Genomic DNA, 18,045 nt, shown 5'->3' with positions numbered 1-18,045 from the left:
TTGAAGAATTCTCAGCTAAATCACAACAACAACATCAACAAAAATACAAAGCACCAAATCATCTCGAGACGTGAGTCAGTTTACAGGTTATTACCGTTTGAAGAAGTTTGTTGGTTGTTTTGTTGTTGTTTGTTTTTTTATATCCCGATTTTCATGTTTTGTTTTCCTTAAAAACAAAACAAAACAAAACAAAAATCAAAACCCAAAAACCCCAAAATGGAATGAAGGATGCTTTACAATCACTTTAAGGCTCGCACTGAATGAGACATGACAGGTCTTACACGAGATTACAAATAATACATGTATGCCTTTCACAGCCTTAAAATGATACAGTAGGTCAAATTATTTTGCCAGTCACTGATCAAGTATTGTGCCTTTAAATTGACTCGCTTTTTGCTACTATGCTGAGTTTTATTATTACTGAAATAGTTATTAGATATGTGTAAATGTACTTTAGTATAATGGTTTTGGTATATAATTTCGATGTTTGCAGATTTCTTATTTACCAGAAATCAAGGTGGCAGGCCTTATTCTGGGCTCAGATGGTTGTTATTTACTCCGCTGAAGACAGTGGTGCTTTAGTATGTGCAATTGTTCGAAACAAGATCAGATACTGTATTACCGTATTAATCTGGTGCAAACCGACCATTATGCATGGCCCATTTACACGAGGAAAACGGTTACATGGTGGGATCGCATTTATAACATGACTCGGTCAAGGCTCGCAAGCTTGGCCAAATGGTGTTATAAATGCATTGCCAAATTGAGTTACAGACCTGATTTTGTCTTTCAGCTGTTGGAAAAATCAAACTCCATTGGGGGTGTCTTGGCTTTGCTTTCTTATCTTTAGCCATTTGGTTTTTTTCTGCTAAATCCAATAAGAGCAACAAGATTTTTTTTTTCATACATTTCTCTCTTTTTGTTGTTGTTGTTAATTTTTTTCTTTTTCTTTTTTTTTTTTTTTTTTTTTAGTTTTAAGGTTTGTATTTCAGTTGGTTGTTCTTTTCCTGGCATATAATCATCAAAGAGTTTTGCATGAGAAAGGTGACAGTACTTAATGAAACTCAGCACCTAAGGGCATAAGGCAGTTGTAGGTTTGTTTGTTTGTTTTTTTTTATTTTTCAATCAGCACCAATCCCATAAATAATGTTCTACACTTGGTGTACGGTATAAAACTGATGTGGAGATGCCTCCTTCTCCACCTGTGAATCCTAGGTGTGGAAGTTGAAATACTGTTTCTTGTGTGTAAAAAACAAAAGAAAAGTTTTTCTTTTTGTTTTTACTTACAAAACATAGAGAATATCTTTTTTTTTTTATACATACAGCAACCAGAAAGAAAGCTTATCTGAAGGTTTGTGTTTGTTTCATGATCTGTGTTTACCGTAAACAAAAATAAGGTCCCCTCTTTTACTTTTGCTTTAAGGAGCTTTAAAGTGAAGATTCATATTGTAGCAACTCATATAAGAGAGGTCCATCTCTATACCTAATACCTACAGCTGTGGGGGTGACATATTGGAGGATGTTGATAGTTCTTCTTAACCTCCTGTCTACAAAATGAGCATCCCATGCAGGGTATCTTTTTCTTGGGATGTCAATCTTAATGAGAGGCCCCTCAGGGGGGTAGGGTCGCCCAGATGGAGTAGATGGTACCATTGCTCTCACCTGGAAAACGGGCAAGCAAGTGTCAGCTGTGAGTTCCTCCTGTTGCTCCGTGACCGCTCTGGTGGGCGTAGCCTGGGCCCCCCGGTACCCAGGGGTTTGGGGTGCCATGGGCTCAACATCGGGGGGCAAAGGAATGCCCCAGAGCAGCTCGGCGCAACAGGAGCTGACAAGGATCTTAGCTCTTGGCCCCATGGGATGCAGCACACCATAATATAACAGCATCAAAGCTATCCCAGCAGCAAAGCTAAGAAAGACACAACACAGTGCTGGCACGGCATATGAGTCAGTAGTTTCAGGATCTCTGTAAAAATACCAAAGGAGCGTCAAGGTAGCGTTCTCCGTCAGGACTACCGTGTAATACGCAAACATTCTGTATCGAGTCCGCCCTTCCTTGACATTAAACCAGCAGAAAATGTACACAATCCCTACCACCATGTTGAAGAGGATCTCCTCCCACTTAGACATGCAGAAATCTGTCCCACCATGGATGATCCAGAAAGCCATGGCACACCAATGGACCACTACAAAGATCCCAAAGTAGAGCTGGAAGATGGAAGCAAAGAGAGCAAAAGAAATAACTCGGGATGAGATGGTGAAGAGGCGCCAGAAGAGATGGATGAGGGCCCCTCTGTAGCTCATACTCTTCTTGTCGTCCCTAGAGTCCCGAAGAAGCTTGTGATAGGAGGCTAGCACCCAAGCCAGGGACATCAGGGAGGCCACAGAGGACACACCTGCCGGAAGACACACAGATCCACTGAGTTAGACAGGAAGTTTGGTTGAAAACATCATCTGCTCACTAAATTATTGCATCTGGGGAAGGCTCAGTAGCCCAAAGGTTCAACTCACGTCAGGTTGTCCTTACAGTCTGGAGGAGAGAAATACAGAAATATCAGTGTGGGAATTGGAAACGATGCTGTATTCAGGAGTTCTCTGACACAGCACGTAATGCTTATCTTCGTGAGCCGCTGGCTCTGCCACCCCACCCCAGCTCTCCTCTTCTTACAGGGAACAGTCTCTGTCCTCCTCCTGATTAGATCCACGTTTGAGAATTTGAAATCCAGATCCCATCTAAATGCTGCAGCCCAAGTATGAAGGTTAATTTCTGTAGAAAGGGGTCTATCTTGGAGTCCACCATCACAAGAGCAGGACATCTATGTTCCTTGTAACTGCATGGATTCTTTTTTATTCTAAAATACTTTCATACAAGCAGCACTCACATTGACTTGATTCTGCCTTAATCAGGAATCCCCATTTACATTCGCTTTTGGGAGAAACAGGCAGTTTTTTTGTCATCCTGTGGTCCCATGCAGATCAACGTATAAATACAGAGAACTTCAAGATTCATCAATACTCTCCAAATGGTCCCAAAACAAAGAATTTGATCCCTCCAGCAACTCCCCTACCCCGTTTCTAGGATGGACTGAAGACCTAGATTGGAGGTAGCTTATCTCCAGCCTTGTCTCCTGGATGGACCACAAATCGAAGCTGCATGTCTCCAGCCCTGTCTTATTCTGCTCCTGGTGGGAGCCCCTGAAGAGACCTTGGATCTGGTCCGTCACCTTGCCTTGTCTGGGACCGCTGAAGGAGCCATTACCAGCGTGCACCTCTGCCCAGTGCACTCAGGCCCTGCAGTCCCATCACTGAGGGCACTGCCCGCGCTGGAGTCACCCTCAGTTTCCAACTCATCCCCCTGCACCATGGCATGGGGAAGGTACCCCATGATATTCCAAAGGGGCCTGATCTTATTCCCCATCACAACCAAAACTTGAACTGTTTATTTGCTCCAAAAGATAAAATAGTGCCCCATCACACTTCAGGAGCTTTTAAAAATGTAATACCATTGATTATCACAAGTCATTGAGTACAGCATCATAAAAAAATTAACTGACAGATTCCTGAGAAAAGGCCACTGGCATCTTATTCCTTTGCTCCCACTGCTGCTCACTGGACAACTGCTTTGCAAGTGAAGGAACAGATAATGGACTAAGATCCATGGTTGGGAAGCTCAATAATTTGGTAGCTATAGTTTAACTGGGCCTTGCCCAAAGATTTGTCTGGGAGCATCACCTATAAAATCCAAAGGAAAAAATGCTAATGGTTTCAAGCAAAACAAACAATCACAAACACCCCTCCATCTCTGATGTGTAACGTACTGGAAGATAGGTCCAGCTCTTTTTCGCTTTTACTACTTCAAGAAAACCCAAGGAGCAGCTTGCTGCAGCTGCTCAGGGTTAAAAAGCTAAAATGTCTGAGAACCCTACATTTTTTCTTCCTCTTTCTTCTCACTTTCTCCTCCGTGCACAAGTACCTGGCTCCTATGGGGATGGAAAGAAGATCCACTGGCTTTTCAGACCTCACTCTAGAGGCTTTGCCTTCTTTTTGAGGAGCCCATCCCAAAGGGTGGTGGGGTTGGATTTCCCTCCTTCCAGCCTAGCTATGTCTGGAGGAGAGGTGATGGAGAAGGTGACCAGGAAGGATGGTAGACCTCCATCTCTGTTCCTCATTGAAATTCTCCCAGCCTGCAGGTCCACCAAAACTACACCTTTCCATCTGCTCTCAAATCTCTCTCTGAATACCTTGCCTTTGGGCTCACACGTGCATTAGCATTTCAGACTGAATTTAAAAAAACAACAAACCACAAACCACTCAGATCAGTGGTGTTATCAAAGAAGGAAGCTTTAGGCCACTATCTTTAGGAAAACGACAATTTCCCCCAAGTTCTAAGTCCTCAATAAAAAACATTTGCATATAGGACTTGGGGACTGGGATGGATGGAAACTTCTGCAAGTGAATAGCCTCAGCCTCAAACAGATGTAGATTCAATTAATATTTAACCGACCAGATATGTTACATTTTTGGTAGACATAATGAACAGTTGTGGAAAACTGAGCAATGCCACACAATTAAGTGATTGGTAAGTGATGGTAAATGATGCTGTAAGTACTGTTTGTTGCAGTATCTTCTAGCTATTCAGTTTAAAAACTTTCCATGATTAGCAGGAAAAAAAAAAAAAGTCAAGTATTGTCTTTGCCTTATTTTAGTGCTGCTGTGCTAGAAACTGGTACAGCATTAGATGTACCTGTGCACTGAAACTCAAGCAGCGCCAAGCCACAAGAGACAGATGTGTCACACTGCCTTAAAAATGTTTCTGTTGGGTTCATTTATTCTAGAATAGAGAGAGGAATAAAATACACCAGAAACAAAAACTCAGTATACACATAAAGGCTTTTCCCACCGTAACGTTTTCAGTGCGGAAACCTACACTAATCACAGCCTTGGCTGTGAATTGCACAGAGCTGGCTGAGAGTATCTGTGTTGAGTCACTCGCATTGCATGGTACCATGCCTGCTGATCGTCATCTGAACATCTCCTCGAGTCAACAGAGAGAGGCAGACACCCCCAGAAAGTGATTCACCCTGTCCTAAGATCCATGTGTGGGACAGGGAGGGGTTGACTCATGCTCCCAAAGTGTCTGACTCCATCCCTTGACAGGGGAGTGCGGGGACTTGCGAACACCAGCAGTCAGGCGGGATGAGTCCTACCCTTACAAAACAGTTTGTTGCCTCCTCATTTGCACTAAGATCTGAGGCGGGGAATGAAGTATCTCTACACCTTTTGACATATTCTTGCTGTTGTTTAAAACTTCCTGACTCTGTGGCAAATGCAAATTTTGGCATCCTAGTGATAAGCAGGATCAGGACCTGGTTGTAAGGGGGTGTGATCAGTAGGTGGACATCAACAGGAACCATGGAGTGATATAAAGACTTCTACAGTACTTCTTACTGTGTTGCCACAGAAATTATTCCCTGGCTATTTCCTACAGACCTAATCATAGAATCGTTTAGGTTGGAAAGGACTTTTAAGATCTTTGAGTCCAACCATAATGACAAAGCACACCTTGACTTCTGTCATCTTGACCATGAGTTTCTCATTCCCATCTTTCCCTGTTACTTCTAGCCTGTGACATCTTCATATAATGTACAGTTCTCATAGACTGTAGGATAAACTGTCCCTTTCTTTTCTACTTCTCCAGGCCTTATTTCTAAGCAACTATAGAGATCTCTCCAATTATAACTAAAACAAAAAGTCCTGGTAAGTTGGATCACATGGCAAGTATTTTTTTATTTTGATTTTGACTTTTGCACATGGTGACTGACGCACCTTCATCTAGCATGAGTGGGTTTCAACTCCCTTCCAAAGTTTGTTTATCAAAGGGTTGGGGTTGGTTTGAAACTGAAGTAACTTCAAAAAACCCACTCCCACTCCTCCTACTCTGTGCTTAGTCTTAGGAGTGGAAAATACCTGCCATGCACTGCCACATCTCTGTGGGCATTCTCAAGCCAGGAGGACATCAGCTACCATGGGGCTGGAAGCCTTGTGGCTGCATCTGTGGGATCTGTATCCCACCTGCCCATAACAAGCCAGGCTGGCATAGACTGGGGTTATCTTCAAACTTTCTACACCGGTCTGTACAACAGCCTTGAACTCCTCCTTTCACCTGCTAGAAAGCAATGAGTGACTCACAGGCTGTAGTCAGCATCACTGAGGAGTCAAGCCCATGTGTCTTGAATGACACATCACAAGAATTAGTCCCCCAGATCCCTTTAGTAATGTGCCCTGAAGTCCTTATGGTGAGACATCTCCTAACCTGCATTCAGCACGGTGAGGCAGAGCTCTATATTGTCCCCATTTGACAGACGAAGCACTAAAATGTGAAGGATTTACCCAAGGTCTCATATAAAACCCATGCTAAAGCAAGGAATAGATCTCCTTCACATCACAGTGCACCCTGCCAAGGTATTTCAGACCGGGTTCAGCTCCTACTGCAGAGACTGACCTCAGGGTGTCCACGGATAAGTGATGTCTCTTACTTTACTCAATGGAGAATTAAGGCTTAGTGCAACCATCACAGATGGGAATCCAGCAACATTTGAGTTGCTCTAGGATATTCCAGACCTCCATATAATGCTGGCAGATGTGACAAACTTGCATACAGAAGACAAGAACATTTTTGAGCTGGAAGCTGGAGTGAGGCAGGGTACTCAGGGCATCTCAAATGACATTAGGCAAAAGTCAAACAAATTCCTTAGTCATTACGGCCAGCGGAGCCAGAACTGTATGAAGGTCATCATTTAGACCCTGTGGTTGTATTGCCTATATCTCCATTGAACACAAGGGGAGCTTGGACACCCTCATCACGTGGAGACACCTCCATCGCAGACATCTTTGTTTAGGTGTCTGAATCTGGAGCTGAACTCACTCATCATCTTGAACTGCCTTGATGATGACTTCTTGCCTTAGTAATTCTGCCTTTCTCAGGGGGAGCTAATGAACAGTCCTCAGTGGTAAACACACGTGGCACAGAGACTTAGCAACAGTAAATGGTGAAGAGAAATGAGAAAGCAGTGGGAAGTAAGGCAGCTATACAAAAGGCAAAATTTTCTGAGAAGAGTACTGGACCAAGGAATAAAGTCTCTGAGAAGGGGAAACAAGAGCCATTGCCTGGGATCATGAAAACATGAGTGGACTACAGTATAATGCTGGTAGCAATCTGATACCAGAGGAGCAGAGCATGGACCACTCTGAGTTCAAGGGAAGCTCCTGGAGCCTTGCTGGAGGTCGCAGGGGAGGGCTGAATTTCAGAATGTTTCGGTTTTCTTCCTCTAGTTCCTACTGATGGCCCAGAGAAAGAAAAGGCCATCTCAGAAATGTAATGAGGGTCTTTGAAAAATCCACATCCACAAGAGAGACTCAGAACAATGACTCCCTTTAAATTGCCATTGCTGTTTTTAAAGCCCATATATGTGCAGGAGTAAAAACAGCGCAGGGGAAGACATCCCAGTCTATCTGGCCAATTCATGCTATGCAATTACACATGGTTTTACAACTAGTCTAATAAAAGCTGTAGACAAAACACACACACACAAAAATGAATATTTAAAATGAACAATATATCCATTTTTCCCTTACTTGCAGTGTTGTTCAGCTGAAGAGAGAGGTTTTTCACTAGGGGTATGTACAGTTTTCATCACTAATCCAGCTGCAGGTTATGGGCTGTAAGTAATTTGACTGCATTTACTGTAGCATATTCCGTAAGTATTTACTGTGGTGCCTGTCCCTTTAAAGCTGAAAATGATGCTTAAATGGTGCTCTATTTCTTTTTTGACATTAATTCTCCTGAAGACTCTACTAAAACAAAATGGGAAGATACCAACATTTCTCCTGGGTGAGCTGGACAGCAAATATTCAGTGCGACATGAAACCTTCCATCAACCCCTGCACGAAGGCAGCGCTTGCTTGATGCCAAGTGCCCCGTCTCGGTTCCTCTCCATCACTCGCTGGCTGCTCAGGCCTCTGGGCTGTGAACCCTGTTATTATGTTTTCCCCTTTGGGTGGCACGTTCCCCCCTGAAGCTCACTATGAATCAAGGAACAGGTTTTCATTTTGATGCACACAGAGTGAAAATGCATTTATATACAAAAGAGATGGAGCCAGATTCTGCTTTTGTAACAACATTGTCTGAAAGTCACTCCCCCTTACTTTTTAATCTGTTTTTATTTATTTGTGCCAGAGTAAAAGGGGTTAGAATCAGACCTGAGGTCTGATTTTCATTTGTTCCTGCTGCAGTTTGATGCTTGATCTTTCTTTTTTCTTTCCTTTCAGAGAAGGGAATGACTTTTGACTTCTTTCCTTTGTTTTCCCTCTTTGCTTTTCACTTTGATCATGGAAAAGTATGGATCATTACAGTATATAAATAATAAAGGGCTGCATAGACAGTTTTGCCATTCATCTTCCTCACAGGATTTCAGGACACTTCCTTAACCAGTTTCTCCAGGATGCCACCAGTCCATTATGGCAGAAGAGCACTATTCCACCTATGGTGAACATCACTTGTAAGTCTGACCCAGGAATGGCCTCCTCACCTCTATGTGACACCTCTGTACTCTACTCAGAGCTGGAGTGACCAGGGATGAAAAACCAAAGCCCGACACTGGGAAAAGATGTTACCCCAGTGTCCTGTCCTTTGCTCTTTTGTCATGGAAAATATTTTGGTTTTGTCGGGCAAGGGGTGAGTTCCAAATCCTCAGCATCTCCTCCCTTGCTAAGGAGCTCTTCTGAGACCTTTCTCCAAGGAGCATCACAGCCCCGTTCTCCCCAGGACCTGACTCCCACAGGACACAGTGTCACCAGTCCATAAGAAATAGAAAAACTGCTGGTGACTGTTTGGGAAAGGCAGGAAACAAAGGCAAGTAACTCAGTTCAGGGTCCGAGTAGGTCTGGACAAGAGGGTCTTCTACCACTGAATCCCACTGAGACTTCCTGACACGAGGCTTGCATTGAGCTTCTACACAGGATAGTCCATGTCCAAGCTAGCACAAGAAGCGCTCTTCCACGTTAGACCAGAGGAACATCCACGGTCCCAAACCTTCTATTGTGAGAGTGATAAAGTCTATAGCAAGGCAACTTCAGAACAACTTGCTCACATGGAGAGTTGCCCTCCCACCCCTTGCCAGTTAAAGGCTAGCTCACGTCCCGAAATGTGAATGCTTCTAAAACCTTTTCTTTTTGCTAAATTAAGATGTCCTCACTGACTCCAGAAACATTGGATCTCTTTTTAGTTTCCCCCCAAGCCTTCACCTTAGCACTGCCTTGAGGAACTGAGGTCCACAGGTTCACTATGGATTGTGTTTCAAAAGGACTTGATTTTCTCCCCTTTCATCCTGCTGCCTTTCAGTTCTCCCAAATGCCCCTTTTCTCTACTGCTAGAAGAGGTGACCGGCCACATTTGTCTGATCTGTGCTCTCATTATCTTGGCTGCTTCTGTCATGTCTCCTCCTATTCATCTCTTCTGTGAACTTGGGAGCTGCCAAACCAGCTCAGACCCTGAGGCCACCTCGTCTTGTATCTTCTCCTGGATGCAAGCCAGCAACTGATCCTTCGGCAGGAGGCACAAGCACCCCAGGCCAAGCAGAAATGGGATCATCTGCCCTCTGTTTTGGGTTGTCCTTGAAAACTCCCAGCAAAGTGTCAAATCTCTTGTTGAAAACGTTGGCTATCAGCCTCCGCATAAGGATTGGCAAAGCTTTCCCCCTGTTTTAAAACACTCTTAATGAAGATCTTCCTTGCATCATGTGCCTCAGTGTTTATCTCGCCCAAGGAACGCTGTCTGAGACATGGGATGAGCTGCCCTCTGGAAATGCCTCTCTGTTTCTCCATTGTCTCTACCTGGAGTGTGGATGATCAAACTGAAATGACCAAACAAGGAGAAGTGGGCAAGATGAAAAGTACCCTCGGTAGCAGTAGTTTGGCATCGCCCAATTCCCCACAAGAGCTCAGAGGAGAGCCCTGAATCCCAGCAAGGTGAGGATAGCAGAAAGGAGGGTTGGGGAAACCTGTTCCCGACTCCAAGATGAGCAGAATATCTAGCATTGGCTCCAGCAGAGCAGAAGTTGACAGACCCAACATAACGTGGGCAAATTCAAGCGATGCAACACAATGATTTTACACCACTGAAGGCCAAGAAGGCAAAACAACCCCCCAACACCCTCCTGATGAGAGAAGGGTGCCACGATCAGTCAGAGGACATATTCAAGTTGCATTTCTTTGAACAGCCAGACAGGGTTATTACCATCCTCAAGAAAGTGGTAGCAGGAAGACAATATCTCCCTGCTACATCAGTGAGGAGAAGGCTGATCGCAACAGGTGTGTATGTACACAGTCCACATAGGCTTTTCAGTCCACTATTTGCTCCATAACAGCTTTGCCCCTTTCCTAGGATGCTGACTGCAGGCATCTCAGGTTTTACCTATTTATGTAGGCAAAAAAGCTGCTGACATCCACTCCACAGCTGAAACATTTCTGACAGCACTTAGCTGAAATCTCAGTCCTTATATATGCACAGATCTTCAAATCTCATCGCACTTAGCTAACTGAGATCTTTGATCTTGTATAGTGGCTCGCCACCAGATAATGGCTCATAAGTAGAGAGGAGAAGGGCACATGGGAACCCAGGCCTTGAGAGAACCTGGGTCACTGTGGTGACATCTAAACTAGCAAACAAGGAACAGAGCCAGGAATATTCGTTGACCCTGAGCCCAGTTGGCAGAGCCTGCCATGTCCATACTATTAAACTCTCTCAGTAGTTGTATCCAATCTGCCTTTTGGGAATGGTTCCTGGACTATGTGAACTCATTTTCTCATGCCTGGGAAAGCTTTGGGAAAGGGCTTTTGGGCCAAAACTCTACCAGAGACCATGTTAACAGAATCATTTGAGTGTCACTGCTTGGGCTCCAGCACTGTTTGCATTACAGGTATAGACATAATCTGTGCACAGTCCTCTGCCTGTCACAAACATGGTCATATAATGCCCTTCATCGCTCTAAAAATAATGTGGAAGACCTGTGGTTCAACTCCTGGAGATGGAACCTCCCATATTACCAGATTTTCCAGGCTGGGCTTTTTGGCAGAGTAAATTAGTCCAGGTGGCTGCTGTGTCCAGACATCTCTGAGGAGCCCAGGCATGGCATCTAGAGCTTAGGTAAGGCGTAATACAGATGTGTAGACAGTTTTATGCCAGAAAAATGTTATTTTGGCAGTATAGGTCAATCCTTCTAGGAATCTGGTCTCAGCTACGCTTTCAAAGTTATGTCTGAGGAAAATGCCAGTGTGACTCTATTGCTATAGCTAGATGGGCAAACTCTGCCTTATGGAGAAAAGCCCTCTTCTGAAGGTCCACCCAGTCACCAGTCTCTGATGGGAGTCTAATGGCGGAGTTAAAGGAAATTAACTTCAAAATCACACTTTTCAGGGGAACAATACATGGCAAGTGTCTAAGACCACTCAGGAATCTGGGGTGAGTTTGGTGAACAGTTTCAGTCCTAGAGAAGCTGGAGACAGTCATGGAGTAGAGAGGGGACACACAAGACGACTGATCTTGCCTTTGGAGTCCCTTTTGATGTGACATTAATTATTATGACATTATTTATGACATGAAGATATTTATCTTGAAATGACTCTTCCATTTTGAAACTTCCCCATAATGTTAAGAAAATATGAAGAAAAGAATTCACTGTCCCCCTCTCACCAAAAGCAGACAGTCTCACTTCAGTGGATGCTATTTTGAGGGTGTTAATACACAACAGTTCTTTCCTCTGTGACCTTTGGCTAGTAAACCAGAAATCCTATTAATCTTACTGATGCTGGTTTTGGTGTCAGTGTGGGGCTACATTTGATGGTGTTTCCAACTAGAATAGCTGCTGTTATCACTTAAACTGGGGTTCACATAGCCCGGTAACCCACAGCCCCAGCAGTGAGGACTCAGGCTATCTTACACAAATGCCAATATGTCTCCAGGATCTTCACATCATGCCCCGGTGCATCCTTCCCCAGTCCATCCTCCAAAAGGCATGCTGAATCCCATGTGGGCAGGGCTGCACTGAGGTTCATAGAGATGCTCAGCACCAACAACTATGTGCGTCTCTGTCTATTTTTGTCAAAAGCTGTATTAATTACCACTCTATTCAGGGTGAGATACCCTCTGCCCAGTCATCACGTAATTGTAAAGACTTTAGTTAAATTCCTGTTAATGTGAATGCCTTTAGCCAGTGTCTCAGCATCACACTGAAAAAGAACCCCACTTGAATCCCCAAAAGCGAACAGCCACAGACAAGAGGATTTGAAGCTCCTTGAGAGACCCCATGAGATTTCACTTGAAATGCTTCACCAGGATGTCCTGACAACACCTCCAGCAAAGACAGGATTTAAATCTATGCAGGCAGAGTGAAATCCCTCTTTGTAGGCAATGTTATGGGGCAGTAGAGTCTATTACAGAAACCTGGTTCAAGTCGAAAGGATCACGACCAGCAGAGAATTGTACGAGTCATCTCTATAGATTTCTATTGCTTTTATCTACATGGCCATCAGCATGGCTCAGAGGCATCCAAATCCTACCAGGCACCTGAGATGGGAAGAACGTCAACCTAAGGTACCGTTATAGTTAATACGGAGAGCAAAGCACCACCATTAGCACGGATTTATAGAGACTAAGGACACTCAAGTATGACTGTGCTGCTCTTGTAGCCTCTTGGTTAGATGTGCAGTGTTGTGTGGTTGTTGATTGCTGAGATCTAGGTTTTTTCCCTCTACCATTTAAAATAGTCTTTCCCAGAGCAACAGGAGGAAAAAAAAAACCCCACAAATGTGATTCCTTTAACTGGGAAGAATAAGATGGCAAAATCCAAGAGGAGTTACTCTTGGAGGAAAGATCATATTGTACATTCAATAGCTGGTTCTTTGTGAAGAATGCTTTAGACACAACTTTTACCAGCCAGTTCTTTGCTCAGATTCTTGGGTATATTGAATCTCTTCAGAGAGTCCAGCAGAGTCGCTCCCAGTTTACACTCTGCAAAGATCAGAACAAGCCTCCTACATTGAGATTTTTCAGACTTAATGATATTTGAACTCTATCGCTGGGAACCTCCAGAAGACAAAGACACCCTATTATACTACTAGAATGCCTTGAAATGAGGAAAAAAACCTTTGATAAGGAAAACCACACATGGCTTGATTTAGAATAAAATCTTTCCCCACCCATTTCTATGTTCTGAGTAGAGATAGTTGGCATGAAACAACACAACTCCGCAAACACAATATACTCGCATTTTAACACGGTACATTTGATATTTGTTACAACATCTTTATCCTGGCATTCTTTTTTAATTCAGATGAGAACCGCAGCCATCGAGAAGAATTTAGATCTGCCTAGCAGAAGTTGAAAGGGTGTTGTAATCTTGCAAGTGGGACTAAAATACTCTGAAAAATAGGGGAGCACATCAGCACTGGAAAGGAAAGCCCTAGGAGTTCTGCTGTCTGCTTCTGAAAGTAACCATGACAATCTCTTTTCCCTAGCACAGGTCTGGGGCATCTTTTGAACCTGGGACCCTGTGCCTAGAGATCAGTAACCGAGCAAAGCCTAATTCTGTTGACTGCTACATCCATGTCATTATTCTGTCTCAACCCCCAAAACAGGGTGGCCCAATCCAGACGGCTTGTTGGGAATCGTTCTTGGCCTGTGCTAACACCTGAGCCAAGCTTGGGAATTGAACCACATGGATGACCGAGATCTGCTGGCTATGCTCATGTTCTGATGTGTTTCAGTTTATTAGCATAGACAAAACCCAACAGACTCATCGCCAGATTGGGGAAGCAACATCTTCTGCCAGGGCTTAGTGAAGGAACTTCCTGATATAAATACAGCTCCCACGAGCAGTTCCTTGGAGATGAGGCAACATCAAGGCAACGTTTCAAATAGTCCGTGACAGTACCAAATATGGATCCTGCAAACCACCTCTGTTTAATGGTTTGTCCTGGACACAGAAAGTTTGCAGGCCATTAGAGAAATAACTTCATCCCAGTTCTGGAAATGCTTTTGACCTGATGGGGAAGAGGAAGGAAACCCAACTCGATTCACATTCACTGGCCAAGGTAAGAGGTCTTCATTCAGTGTGTTTAGAGGAGATGTGTCAGCAGTGCACACTTTGCTAACCTTATGGTTTATAAATCTTTGTGATTGTGTAGGGGGCTGTTGGTGGAATTGTCTCAGCATAATTGCAGGTGAGGGGACTGGTGTCCTGAAAAGAAGGAGCATCTCAACATTTCTGGAGAGTACAGAGGGTTGGCATCATTAAAGTGAGTCTGGCAGAGCATTTCTGTGAGGGGGAGTGACAAAGTGACAAAAACGGATGTGGTGCAGCTGGTGCTGTCTCGCAGTGGGGTAGCTGAAGGCACCAGGGACACCGATTTCCAAGGATAACAGCAGGAACCTGTTTCTTCCTCTGCTTCCCGTGCTTTGTACACTCTGCAAATGTCTAAGTGATGTGTAGAAGGCCAGAACTCAATGACACGCCAGCATCCACCCATTAAGTCACGCTCATGTTGGCTTGTCTCTCCTGGGTCTTTTTGCCTTCTCAGAAGTTCATGTATGTACAAGACGGAGTTGAGACTGCCTCTTCAACAGATTAATGAACATCACCTTCCCCAAGGACAGGCTGAGATCAAACCACGCATCCGTTCCCCTACAGCAAACGTCTGTTTGCACCTTAGGGTATATCAGATATGGGCTCCTGTGATAGGGAAACAGCTGTACCTGATGGACTTTCCCCATCAATGATCACCCGTGCAAAGACATGAACGTACTGAGGGCTCTGAGAGCATGAGGTTGGTCAAATGCCACTTAGGACAAAAGTCATTTCAGGAGATTTCTACTGATTCAGTAAATCTGCTGCGCTCGCAGACTCAGGACTGTCACCCCAAGCTAATTGTATAAAACAATCGATAGTTTGTGAAACAAGAAAGTTATTTCCTTCAGTACTTAGTGATTTTGAGCCAGTTGCATCAACCTGAACTACTCCATCTATATCAGGGGGAGAACCACAGAGAAGTCCTTGCCCAGCACCCACCCAGCATCTTCCCCATCTTTTTTGCATATCTCAGTGGTTATGGGCTCTCTGTTCATCCAGAGTTAGCATGCTCTCCTAGATGCCCAACACGAACCCCAGAGATGCACGCTAGAGCAACCTGAAGACAAAAAGAGTTGAATTTCCATGCATTTTACTAGCCAGTTGCACAGCAGTGTGCAGCCACCTTTTCCTATGCTCTAATCATGAATCTGCCGTGAGAGGTCTGCTTCCAAGAAAGTCTGCAGCATAAAATTACCCAAAAAAGCCTTAATTTAATTTCCTGCCTGGAACCTGCTTGGCATGAACTGACTCCCCAGGAGCCTGCAGCATAGAGATCCTCCCCAAGACCTCAGGCTACTCAAACCTCTTTCTCCGTGCCTCAGTTTCCCAGCTGGCCTGCAGCTCCTAGGAACGGCATGAGCTAATGCTTGTGTAGTGCTCTGATGATGTAACCCCCTCCCAATGATTACCACAGTCTTACAAGGCCTAAAATTGGTGGCACTGGCTACCTGCCAGCGCTGTCCCGTGAACGGTGACTCATCTTTATTGGCTGTGGCATGTCATATGTGTGATGGTGGCACGTGGTAGGGAACAGAAGGTTTTTTATCAGCACTCCAAAATAACAGAGCGAGAGTTACGGCAAGGTGGTGGACAGAGAAGCTGCAGGTGGGGATGGGCTAAGGGATGACGTCTCTCTTTGGGCTTGCTCCAAAGCCGACTGGAAAACAACAACAACAAAAAAAAGCTGTCACTGACTTCAAAGGCTCCTGGACCCAGTCCTTCCCCACCGCGCTGGGACAATACGGCCGATGATAGGGCAAGCTTTCCCCACGTCGCTCAGTGCCAGCGTGCCTCGGGCTTGGCCTGCTCTCAGCATGCCGGAGCAAGACATTTTCAGTGCCCACTGCCAACTGTGGAGATGGCTTTTTGATGCTGCTGGGAATTGGCCCGGGACCAGCGACTGATTTCAAGCAGGGCACCAAATTGCTATCTGTCATCCGGCTTTGGTGAGAAGGAGGGGAAGGCAGGAACAGAGCCATATGCCCCTGTCTGGCAAAGCACTTGAGTCATATGAGTGGCCTCCCAGGTGAGCTGCTTATGTGTTTGGAGCTATCTGGGCATTTTGTGAGGTGCCTCCTTGGTCTGCTGATGACCATTTAAAGGGAAACTGTGGTTGAATCAGGACAAACTTTCAATGCAGATTACGCCGGTTCCTCCCTGCCAAGCCCCTTCAGCAAGCACCCAACTGGTGGGGTCCCTTCCTCGCACGGCAATGAGCAATTGCTTTTCTGCTCATGCCTCTTCCATCACAGCGAACCAGGGCTGGGTGATGGGTGTCTCCCATTTCTTTTACTCCCCGTGGAATAGCATGAGAGAGAGGAAGAAAGAATATGCCTTCAACCCCACGGGCAAAGTTTTAGCGTCTTTTTTTTTCCCCTTGTGATCTGTCTCGCAGCCCAAGCCAAAGCCTAGAGTGTGACTGGTAGACCTTACCCCCACCCCATCTCCTGTTACTGAGGACTCTATGAGGCAAAGACTTTTTTAGGCATACATTGCAGTTATATTGCTGGATCTCAGGAAAAATACACTGGTCAGAAAAGGGCAGAAGATTTCTGCTTCTGGAGGAAAAGGACTTTGCTTGGGCTTGCATCAATGTCTTACCCATCCCAAACAGAGTCTGTAGATGGCATGTCTTAGTGTGCCCCTGCAAAAAAAGGACAAGCCCTGATCATAAGTAGCCCCCAGACACGATACAGAAAGAGTGAGGACATGATAATCAAAGATAGGACTTTGCTTTGGGAGGGACAAGAGGATTTGCAAACTCCACCAGAATAACCCTGCAGCCAACACACATCTGTAGCTGTCTAAAATGCCTTTTAGTGCCTAATTTACATCACTGCTTAAAGAAGTGACCCCCCAGAAAAACTGAAGCTAATCTTGCTTTTTCTTAAATATACGAGCAGCTTCAGACTACTTATTGTGTGCTGCAGAGAGTGCAGACACCTCACAAAATCCCAGATATTTCAGCAGGTTTTTTGAAGGCTTACGCTGCAAATCTCTTTCAGATCAACAGCAGGTTATAGAGGAGATGGGCATAGCAACGGTGGATAGACAGTCCTTTTCTTGGGGTGGGGTGGGGGGGAACCCTGTGCTGAAAACTGCAGCCTCATGCAGGCAAATTCCCAGCAAAAGCTTTGCATAAAGAACTTGTGACATGAGTGGAAGGACCTTAGAGGTTCTGCTAAATCTCATTAAGTCTTAAAGTAGCCACATGAAAAAATTAAGTAAAAGGAAACCTCTTTAAAAGGAGATTTATGCTGAGAAGCTGGAATCCCTCTCGACTCACTAACTGCCTGGAGGTTGGGCGTCTCCTTTCAGCTGGTTATATGTGCTCCTTACCCTTTGGGGCAGAGGAACAGGTACCTCTGCAGGGTGAAGTGGGTTAAGGATGGTTTATTCTGCAAGAAGTGGGGTGGATTACCTCCTAGGAGCAATTACGAATTTAAGATCTGGGTTGCTGGGCTTTTGTTGTTGTTGTTAATATTATATTTCCCCATGCAAATACACCGTGTTATTTAAATCTGGGGAAGTCCTTTGGCCAGTGCTGTCCAGGAATCTGAGGGAGATGGATACCCTTTCATCCCATCTTCTCCTAAATCTCGGAGGCAGTTAAGGTGAGTGAGGGACAGAGCTGCATTCTGTTCCGAGCCCCATCACCTCCTTTTGCCTCTCGCTACGAGTAGGTCTAACTGCATCACCTAGCTTCTGTCTAGATTCCCTGGAGAAAGGTGCTGCTGGAGTGTGAGCATCTCATCTCACCTCCTTCAGCCGCTTTGGAGAGGGGCTGATTGATGTTTTGGAGGCATCCTTCCTATCTTACCTTCCATTGAGTCTGTTTTGGACCCACCCAGCTGTGGTTGCGGCA

At 44.9% G+C, this 18,045-nt stretch overlaps 1 protein-coding gene across 1 annotated transcript in view; it reads right to left on the bottom strand.

Annotated features, from left to right (window-relative positions):
• Positions 1-1,125: 1,125 nt before the first annotated feature.
• The window catches only part of XKR6 (XK, Kell blood group complex subunit-related family, member 6), a gene marked incomplete at its 5' end in the record, with an annotated part of 20,400 nt that continues 3,480 nt past the window's right edge, over positions 1,126-18,045 (bottom strand). The window contains one exon of the mRNA XM_009704189.1: positions 1,126-2,393. Within this exon, the coding sequence (XP_009702491.1) occupies positions 1,429-2,393 (965 nt within the window). The remainder of the gene's footprint in view (positions 2,394-18,045) is intronic.

This window comes from Cariama cristata, unplaced genomic scaffold, assembly GCF_000690535.1.
Source record: "Cariama cristata isolate BGI_N322 unplaced genomic scaffold, ASM69053v1 scaffold407, whole genome shotgun sequence".
In the NCBI taxonomy this organism is placed as follows: Eukaryota; Metazoa; Chordata; class Aves; order Cariamiformes; family Cariamidae; genus Cariama; species Cariama cristata.
This window is presented reverse-complemented; position numbering and strand designations above follow the sequence as displayed.